This window comes from Sphaerodactylus townsendi, linkage group LG04 (assembly GCF_021028975.2).
Source record: "Sphaerodactylus townsendi isolate TG3544 linkage group LG04, MPM_Stown_v2.3, whole genome shotgun sequence".
Classification (NCBI taxonomy): domain Eukaryota; kingdom Metazoa; phylum Chordata; class Lepidosauria; order Squamata; family Sphaerodactylidae; genus Sphaerodactylus; species Sphaerodactylus townsendi.
In genome coordinates this window covers 92,265,100-92,276,101 of record NC_059428.1, presented here as the reverse complement: position 1 = coordinate 92,276,101, position 11,002 = coordinate 92,265,100, and the positions used below count along the sequence as shown (strand labels likewise).

The window sequence follows — 11,002 nt, the reverse complement described above, 5'->3', positions numbered from 1 at the left end:
TAAGCTTAGTTCCAGAATGAAAATTAAATATTTTCTTTGAATACAGAAGGCTTCCAATTACCAGGTCCAATGTCAGGTGTAGCAGTAAATACAACACAAGGAGAGGGGTTAAATATATTTATTGTTTCACAGAATGCCCCAAATTTAAAAGAACACAAATGCTAAATGTTCAGCTGTGCAAACAGTATGTGGTGCTTAAGTACATGAAAAAAACGTGATTTGTTACATAGGTACTTCTCCAGACATAATTTGATGGTCCTGTAAAATAAGACTTGAAACTTCAAGCTGATCTACAGGCAATTGCAGATCAGCTCCCTTGGACCTAGTATAACCTCCACTATAATAAACATCAAAAATAGACAATTAGTGAACTGAACTGCCTATTCTGATGCCTTACAATGGTATTTCAAAGTATATCATTTCACTGAAAGTAGTTTCTAAACACTACTTACAAACATGATCTGGCCCCAATAAGTAGACTCTGCACAGGAATTTCTGAAAGTCAAATGGTCCATAATGACAAGTTATGCTACATGATCTGTCCAATTTAACCTCACAATTCTAGTCAGATAGTTATATTACTTTCTTGAATTCATCATACAACACCAGAACAAAAGCACCACCCATGCCTCGAAGAACATTAGACCATGCGCCCTTGAAGAAAGCTTTTCCACCTTCATCTCTTGCTATCTTCTTCCAACAGTCAATGGTTCCAGAGTACATGATGTCACCTAAAGGGAAAATAAATCAAGCTCAGTTCACCTGAAGAATTTTTAAAAACCAGGACTGCTACATTAAATATCTCTGTGAAGAAATCTAAAAGCTATACAGAATTAGTGAGAAAATGTTTCAGAGCTTATTCACTACAAAGTAACTAGACAAAAATACGAGGTTAAGGAAATCATTTCAACTATATATTTTAAAATGTAACTACCAATAAACTTGCTGCAAGTTTAACAGGCACGGAAAGCAATCTCACAATGGATATGTGAAGCCAGCTTCAACTCCATTGATTGCAACAGGATTTTACAGTCCTTTAAGAATCAGTGTGATGGCCTACTCATTAGTCATTACATTTTATTTAGAAACATTGTCATGATTACATATTATCTTAAGCATGAATTTGTCCGCAAAGAAAGGCTACATATATTACTGATAAATACCTACAAGAACTATCACATATATTACTGATAAATACCTACAAGAACTATCACAGACCAAAAGGTGCAGAGACCTCTCAACCTTAGTGGCACTTTCCAACTAACTATTTATCAAGTTATGACATTTAACAATTTTCACTTAAACCAAAACATAAAGCCAACAAGAGTTTATTTCATTCTTCTAAAAGAAAAACAAGCACTGCTTACTTGCTTTACGCCCAGACTGCATCATCATTCGACGGCGCACTGTGTCAAAGGGATAGGAAACCACACCAGCTACTGCAGTTACCGATTGTGCAATCATCCAGCTTACCACAATATGTGTGTTTCGAGGATCTGGAAGCATACCTGTAATGAAAGAGATTTTTCTGAAAATAACAATAGTCAGATGCTGCTTCATAATCACAACATGTAAAAAATACTAATATCTTGTTCTTGAAAAAAAATCATGAAATAATGCATTAGACTCTATCTACTCTTCATAAAAACACACCATTAGTTTTAGTTAACCTACCAGTAAATACACAAACCAACTGATAAAAGCTACAAGCAAGGTGGCTGCATTGGTGACTAAGCACAAAACATCAATGCAACAAGTCACTAAGCATTATGATTATACACTGTTTTTGGTTTCCCATTGGTTTCCCATTGGGGAGAAAGCGGCTTACAACATTATCCTTATGGCAGCCTTATGGCAGCCACTATGGCAGCCATTATCCTTATGGCAGCCACTCAGGTTAGGGTGACTGGTCCAAGATTTTTATGACAAGAGTGGGGATATGAAACTGAGCTACCCATGTCCTACTGCAGTGCTATAACTTACTATACCATGCTGGCTCTAATGATACTTGTCCTTAGCAACTTGACCCAGATCAGATTGTGACAGTGATCAATTTCAGTCAACCTTAAAATACTAAGGACTGTCAAAGGCTTTCATGGCCGGAATCACTGGGGTATTGTGTGGTTTCTGGGCTGTATGGCCGTGTACTAGTAGCATTTTCTCCTGGGTAGCCCTCTTAGCCCTGTAATAGCAAATTTTTACATGGAACACTTTAAAGAAACAAGCCTTGGAAACGGCACCAAAAAAGCCCACTATATGGTTCCATTATGTAGATGACACATTTACAAATTGGAGACACAAAGAAGAAGAACTAGACAAATTTCTGGACCATATTAACAATATCCACCCGAACATCCAATTTATTATGGAAAAAGAAAATGAAGGACAACTACAATGTCTAGATGTCCTAGTCATCTGCAAACCAAACCAACAATTGGGCCACACAGTATACAGAAAACCTACACACACTGATAGATATCTACATAAAAATTCCAATCATCATCCAGGACAAAAAAGGAACACAATAAAAACATTGGTAGATCATGCAAAGAGAATCTGTGAACCTTCAAGACAAACTGATCACCTAAACTGGGCTCTACAGGCTAATGGTTACTGTACTACAGACATCAGAAGAGCTGCAAGACCAAGAACAAGCTACATGAATAAAGGTTAACAGCCACCTAGAGGGAAAGTGTTCTTACCATACAACAAGGGAATCACTGACCGTATAGGGAAACTGATGAAGAAACATAACCTACAAACAATCTACAGATCCACTAAAATTCAACAAATGCTACATTCAGCAAAGGATAAGAGGGATTCTCTAACTTTTGCAGGAGACTACTGCATATCGTGTAGCTGTGGACAAGTCTACACAGGGACCGCCAAAGGCAGCACCCAGACACAAATCAAAGAACATGAAAGGCACTGCAGACTAATTCAGCCAGAAAAATCAGCAATAGCAGAACACGTGATAAACCAAGCTGAGCACAGAAAATTATTTGAAAATACAGAAATTCTGGACCACTCTGACAACTATTAGAAACTACTCAGAGAAGACTTTGAAATCCATAAGCACATGAACAATTTCAACAGAAAGGAAGAAACCATGAAAATGAACAAAATTTGGCCACCAGTACTGAAAAACACTAGAATTAAGCCAGTGACTAATGAACACTACCCAGACAAAGGGTGTCTCCAGGCAGTAAGCAATTAAACGGATCAAAAGGCCAGGCTACTACTATGCAGATGCCCTCACTAATTGATTATGCACTCTTCATGGTTACTCACATGCTAAAATGAGTGGATCCCACTCAACACATGCAAATCACACTTGCTAATTGCATCCTTTACACTAGTTAAAACAGGCAAATGTTTCTTTCTCCCACCCTGGACATTCCAGAGGTATATGTACTCCACTTGCTTTATTACCAGCAGATCCTCTGAAGATGCCAGCCACAGGTGCAGGCGAAACGTCAGGAGAAAATGCTACTAGAACACAGTCATACAGCCCTGAAACCACACAACACCCTATACTAAGGACTGCTTCACATATTTGTCTTCACAAATAACCTATAACACTTACTAAAGTAATGTATTACTGCAGTTTACTATGATTTTAGGAAAAGTGTTGAACAAGAACTATCCAGTTTCACAGACTGATCCCATGTATGTTTAATAAGCAACTCCTGATAGTTGTATGGGTTTTACTTCTAAGTACAGGGCTGTAGTTGTTATCACATTTCTAACCCACATCCTAATTTCAGAAAAAAATGACACAGCACTGATACAAACATCCAAGTGCACCCATCCTGAGTTGGTCAAGACAAATCTCAGTTAGTTAAGGACCACCTACTTGCATATTAACCTACCCCAACTATTCCCAGTCAATTTTGGATATCTTGCTTTGGGTAACCCAACTACCTGAGGCTAGACAGGTAGCAACCCAAAAAAGGGCCTTCTCAATTGTGGTGGCCAAACTCTGGTACTCCCTTCTCTTGGAGATTTGTCTGTCTTCCTCTATCATTGTCTTCTGCCACTGAAGACAATTGTTTTGCTTGTTCTCTTGCTAACTCTTAGTAGCTCATCTGCAAAACCAGGCAGGCAGGCAGCTGCAGTGGTTCAGTGTTCTTACCCAACATCAGCTGCATTTGTTCTGAGATCATCAGAGCTAGTTTAGTGCACTCTATTGGGTCTACCCTGAAGAGTGTGTGGAGGCTGCAGCTAATGCAGCATGCTGTGGCTATACTGCTGGTTGGCAAAGATTCCTTCAGCATGAGACCCCAATATTACAGTGATTACACTGGCTACTCATCCACTACCAAGTTTAATTCAAGGTGCTGCTTTTTACTTTTAAAGTCCTACCTGGGGCATGTGAAGGACCATCTTCTCCCATTTGCTTCTGCCTGCTTGATTAAGATCAGAGGAAGAGTTTCTCCTGACTCCCAACAATCAAAGAAGCTCATTTGCTGGGTACATCAGAGAGAACCTTTTTTGATGGAAGCCCCACAATTGTGGAATAGTCCCCTCCCTTTCAATCTTCAGGAAGCTTTTAGGATTTGACTGAAGCAATCCTAACGTGATTTTAAAAGCTGATTTTATGTTTTTTGTGAAATCTATTTTTTGCATTTTATTAATATTCCAAGCAGTTTTATGGGAAAGTAAGAAAGATGTTGATTAAACGTTTAAATAAATAAACATTTCTATGTTTGATTTACCTTTTGCTGTGTCATAAATCCCAAAGTAGGCAGCTCTGTAGATGATTATACCCTGGACTGAGACATTGAACCCTTGATATAAGCCACGTAGGCCATCAGACCTGAAAATTTTCACTAGGCAATTGCCCAAACCGGTGAATTCTCGATCAGCCCCAGCCTTTCCAACATCAGCAGCCAGACGGGTTCTTGCAAAATCCAACGGGTAGACAAAGCAGAGAGATGTAGCTCCAGCTGCACCTCCAGAAGCCAGATTACCAGCAAAATACCTCCAGAATTGTGTGTGTTTGTCTACTCCTCCCAAGAAAACTTGCTTATACTTATCCTTGAAGGCAAAGTTGAGTGCCTGAGTGGGGAAGTATCTGATGACATTTGCCAAGTTTCCACGCCAAAAGGATAACATTCCTTGCTCTTTCGGAATGCGAACTACACAATCAATAATTCCTTTGTACTGTTGATCAACGGCAATCTGTTTACTTGCATATTGTACCTATAAGAAATTATGGTTTCATTATTACTTTGAATACAGATATAGATTCAAATATTTAATATTCAGAAGTAGTGTTTAGTTCCATTCTGCAGTACAAATGTACATTTTAAAGACTTAATTACAAGAGCTAAGTAAACATGTTCATCATAAGCAAACCCCAAAGACTGCCTAAAATATATCAACTGAAGAATAACTCATCATCATTAACCTTTAATAGGCATAAAATGAAGAATAACTAGCCATCTACATTGCTAAAACCCTTTAAATATAGGCCTGCTAACACAAAAAACTGTGCTGGTATAACCAAGGGCGTTCTGAGGGTGGAAACCGATATTAGTCAGCTTCCTCCTGTCCTTTGCCCACTGGAATGGCAGCGCTGGTGGTTTGAAGTTTTGCCACCCTTTTGTATGGCATAAGCCCATAGGGTCCGATGGAAGGTTTCATGGCAACAGGGAGGCTTTTTTCCTTGGTTTTAGTCTTCCTATGCGGCTAAGAAGCCCTCCTGGAGGCATCAAGGGAGCACCAAAACAGGGTTGCAGCTCAGTGCCAGGGGCTCTGGTTTGGGCTGTTAAGGTTTGCTTGGCTGTAACGAAGGAGATAACTATAATTATTTGAAGTCCAATTTTTTTTGTATTGTGACTTTATGAAGTTTGAGATGTTGGTTTTATGTGTCCTTTAAACGCCACAATAAAAATAAAAAGTATCAGAAAAAATACAATAGTTCATTCATTTGGGCTACTTATGCTCTATGCTATGGCCATAAGGCCTGATGGTGGCACAAGAGTCATTCAGAACAAAGATAAATTTACCATAATGGACCATGTCATAAACCTAGACTTAATGTAAGTTTGCCTCAATGAAACTAATGCTCAACTTAAACTTGGAACAGTAAAATACCCAATCCATTTGTGTATCTGAAGCAATGTGGGGAGACAGCCAAATGATACAGATACAATTTCTGGAAAGATGCCATTTTTGAAAATACTAACATCGGCATCCTTTTTTTTTTAAATCCCAAGGTTTTATTTATTTTGCCATTAAGTCACAGCCAACCTAGGCTACATGGTAGGGTTTTCAAGGAAAGAGACATACAGAGATGGTTTGCCATTGCCCTGCCTCTGCCTAGCAACCCTGGTGGCTTCTCATCCAAATACTAACCAAGACCGACCCTGCGTAGCTTGCGAGACTGGGGCAGCCTTGGCTATCCAAGTCTAGGTAGGGTTTCATAGCTACCCCCCAAAAAATTGCAAAATGAATGGAAGCTGAACCCCACCATTCCCAGCAGGCAAACGGCAAGGCGACGAACACCTTCCTCAGGCAGAGTAGGAGCATGTCAAAGGAAGCCGCCTTCCAGCTACCACAGCCCAGCCACTATTCTCCCAACGCCTGGTCGAGAATACGCCCTCTCCCCCGCCCTGCACTTTTCGTTCACGAGACGCCGCTGGGCTCCAGTCGACCTCCCTCCAACTGTGACGTAATGGGGGAGGCGGGACCGAATTCAAAGACAGCGCATGCAACGTCACTCCCCCTAACCCCTGGGCACACTCAGCAGGGGGGCGGACTGACGGCTAAGCCGCACAGGAGTGGAGGCGGGGAGGCTGTCAATCAGCTCCATCTCACATCAATCCGACTATTAAGCTTCCGCTCCCAGACAAGCCCTCCCTTCTGCGACTGATAATTGGCCGCGCGTCTATCGCTGACGAAGATGACGGCAGCCTACCTCCCACATATTAAAAAAGAATCCAAGTCGGAGGAAGAACAAATAAAAACGCGCGGAAGGGTGGTGGGAGAAGGCTGTCGTGAGCATCCAAAACTGCCCTTGCATCGTTCTCCCTCCCCTCCCCTCTCCAACAGGCGTTCTAAAACGGAGCCTCTTTACCAGACCCGCTATTTCGCGCGCCGGCCACGTGACCGGCTCCCTAGCGCCCCATTGTCCTGGCTGTAAAAGAGACCCCCCACCTTGAATCCACAGGCAAGAAAGTTGCGTCGCAATCCTCCTTCAAATCTCACCCCCACCCCTTTAATAAGCATACGCGTATCGCGGCCCGACCTGAAGCAAGAGCTTGACGCGCTCGATAGGCGCCACGGCTGTCTTGCTGATGGCCGCGGCCACGCCGCCCGCCAGGAAGTCCTTGGCGAAGGAGAGCGCCTGGTCCGCCATAACGATAGTGTGGAAATGGGGGAAGGGGCCCGGCGACAAAGACACTATCCGCGCGGTTCAACGCCCGCAAAAAGGAAGGCCCGCTTTCGGAGCAGGAGCTAAATGGCCGGCTCGCTAGGCCCCGCCCGCCCGTCTGCCGCCATTGGTAGCCAAGGCGCAAAGGGGAGGGTCCTGGGGAGAGGAAAAGGGGGCGGCCTGTGTGGCTGTGGGGGCTTTCGGCCGTCTCTGGTCTGCTTAACTGGCCCGCACTCTCTGAGCTTTTGTGAGAGGCCCTTTGTCGGTCTGAGGTGGGCAGGAACGTCGGGGGAAGCGGAGCTTTTTTCCGTTACACTGCTGATGTGCACTGGAGCATCGCCAGGATGCAGGGGGCTCTTTCAAGTCTTGATAGTACCACACACACACCCCGGAGGATTCTGACTCCGCACAGAGTTTCGAAGCATCTGGCCCTACGCTGCCCGATGCAAAGCCGAGCTCAATGAGGAGTCAAGGGAACGTGCAGGAATATCTTTCCGTTCGGGTCATCTCCTGGCTCGTGGAATTCGCATTGTGTATTTTGGTCCCCAGGCAAGCAAGGGCGGGGCCGTTCTTGCACAGTTTGACTCCTCGCTGAACTCGCTTGGCTTGACAAAAAGGGCTTCGAAGAAGAAGAGAGGGCGGCTTTAATTTGCATTGCAGTCTCGGGTCTGGTCGGCGATGCCGCAGACCCGAGGGAGTGCTTGGCGTTTGTGGCAGAGTGATTTGCCACAGAGAGGGCATGTATTGGAAAGGTAAAGGAGGAAAAGGGGTTGAAAATTGTATCACATAATGTAAACCAATGAATGACATTATGGTTCCAGAGTGAGATATAATCCTAACAAGACTTCTGAAGTTGCAGAATAGACTTCCATCATTTTAAGGTTTGCATTTTATCAATGACGTGCTTGGATAAAAAGCATCCTGCAAGAAGAAAGTGAGGGAGCTGACTTTGCTGGAACTACTTTCTTTGATATAATAGGTGGGTTTTTTTAATGTAACTTGTCAAGTTTTTTCTCTCTTAACCTGGGAGATTCAGAACTGGCATCTTACTGGTAATGATGTGTGGCTTCACTTTACTACTTAAGTTTGTTGAATGTGTAAACCATGAATCCCCAACGTTTTCAAGTTTGTGGGCACCTTTGCAATTTTGAGGGATGCTGGTGAGTGCCAGGTGAAGTACTGGCAGGTGCTATGGTGGTCCTGGTTCTACATTTGGGAATTCTGTAAACTGATTTCTTCAGCCATCATTCCATTGCCTATTGTTGTTAATTCTGTCAGGTGTTCAAGTTGAACTGTTGTACGTACTTTGATTGGGGATCATTGTTGTTCCATAGTCTGAACTTTAATTCAATAAAACTGATATTTAGTACAACTGCATGACGAAAAACTGTTTTACCAGAAATTATGGCTGATTCCACATGGGCCAAAAACAGCGGTGTGAAAACGGTGTGAAAACAGTATAAACCCTTTTACACCATTTAAAACCCTTTTACACCGTTTTCACACTGCTGTTTTTGGCCCATGCGGAATCAGCCTAAGATTCCAGAATGACTAAAGATGTTAAGAATGGACAAGAAACGTGAAAGGAACTTCTAAGGACAAGCAGAAACTTATACATGTATTCCCATAGTAAAAGAGTTGGGTTTTTTTTACTCAAAACAACAGGTATTTGAGAATAAAGCTTCAGACTTTCCCTTGGGAAATCAGATTTATGATACGGGAGTATTCCTGGACCTAGCATTGCTACTGGATGACCAGGTAGCAGTTGTGATTCAGTTCCCCCCCAAAATTTGGTTAATTACTTTGCTATTGAAAACAAAGATCTAGCTACTGTCATTCACGCAGCAGTGACTTCTAGATCAGATCAGTATAGGTTTGCCCCTGATGACAGTTCAGGAAACCGAATTACAAATTCAGCAGCTCATTTGCTGATAGGTTTGACAACCATAAGGCTCATATTCTGAAAAATCTTAACTGGGTGTTTTAATGTCCAAGGTGCTGTTATCACTTGTATACCAAGGTCTCCACACACCAGAGGTGGGATGCAGCCTATTTGCACCTATTCGGTAGAACCGGTTACTAAAATTTTCTCAGTTTGGACAACTGGTTATTAATGATTAACTCCACTAGGGACCAGGGGGTAATCTCTGTTTCTGGATACAAAGAATCTTGTCAAGTGGGGGATGCAAAATCGCCCCCAAGGGCCCCCTGCGGCCCCCATGGCATCTCCCCCCACGTGTGTATGAACTGTATGAAATAATACAATATATAGTAATTCTATTTTTTTGTTCATTGGTATAAAGTATTATAAGTAAAGTACTGGGAAAGTATTATAGGTAAAGATTTTTCATTTTCTTTTTTCCCTTGAAATTTATATTGGAAAGAGAGGAGTTTAAACTACTCTTTTAGATTAACGATTTTGGATCTCTCCCTCTGTTAGTTTTCTTTTAAGTGGAATAGATAAAGTAGTTATAGGAATCTGAAGGGGAAGTAGAAAGTAGGGAGGGAGGGAAATATGGGAAGGAGGGAGGCAATATAGGATGTTTTAGTTGGGGGGGTTGAGAGAGATAGACAATTAGATATGTTTGTAATATGTTAACAATTGTAAACAGTTTTTGGTTTCTCTCCTTATGTTATTATTTAAAATCAATCAATATAATTATATAAAAAAGAAATAATATACTACCTTTCGGTATATTGCTTTTTTAATACTTTAAACAGTCATTATTTGAATCTAGAGGTGGGGCGAAGGGGAACTGCACCTGGGGTGTGCGCGCCCTGTGTCCTTGCAACAGCCCTGCCCTGAAATGCCTGGCCACACCCCCGTCATGTCCCACCCAGCTCCATTGGCGCTAGACCACTGTTTGAATCCCACCACCATTGGAACCTGTTACTAAAAATTTTGAATCCCACCACTGCCACACACCCCAATTTATAGGCACTGGGACCATAAATAGAAATTACAGCTTTTTCTATAAACCTGAGAAAAACTTCAAATTTGCAGACAATCTGAAATCTAAAGGAGAAGGGTGGTGAAGGGTGGTGGTGGTTAAAACCCTCCAAAATGATAGAAACAGAATCTGTAGTTTTAAGAAATGAACACCCTCTGCAGTAGTTATTGTGGGAATTGGAAGGCAACCACATCAATATTGCTGGGCTTTAAGCCTTGGATTCTGTCTGTAAAAGGCAGAGGAGAGGCTGGGCCCTATCCAGGGTAGTTCTGACATCGGAGGAATTTGGCAGCAATCACCAGGTGACTCAGTACCACACAACGTGCCAGACTCACTCAAGCCCAGATGATTACTTATTGCTGAACTTCATCATAACCCATGTGGCACAGCGGTTCAAGTTTCAGATCAGGATGTGGGAGACCATGATTTGAACACCCACTCGGCTGTGGAAGCTCACTGGGTGACTTCAGGACAGTCATACACTCTTCAGCCTAACCTACTCAGAGGGTTGTTGAAGATAAGAGGAAAGGACAATGATGCAAGCTGCTTTGGGTGCCTATTGTAGATAAATATGGGAAATAAATTAATAATAAACATAGCTGACAATTGGGGAGGGGCAGATCTTCAGTATCAGCTATGGATTTTTAAAAAATGTATAGTAACACTGGAT

At 42.3% G+C, this 11,002-nt stretch overlaps 1 protein-coding gene across 1 annotated transcript; it reads right to left on the bottom strand.

Moving 5' to 3' along the window:
• Nucleotides 1–103: 103 nt before the first annotated feature.
• SLC25A6 (solute carrier family 25 member 6) lies at nt 104–7,485 on the bottom strand. Its single transcript, XM_048492415.1, has 4 exons — nt 7,256–7,485; nt 4,719–5,205; nt 1,368–1,508; nt 104–731 (listed from the first exon to the last, which is right to left on the bottom strand). The coding sequence occupies exons 1-4, from the start codon at nt 7,364–7,366 to the stop codon at nt 574–576; spliced, it is 897 nt and encodes a 298-aa protein (XP_048348372.1). The 5' UTR covers nt 7,367–7,485; the 3' UTR covers nt 104–573.
• Nucleotides 7,486–11,002: the final 3,517 nt, after the last annotated feature.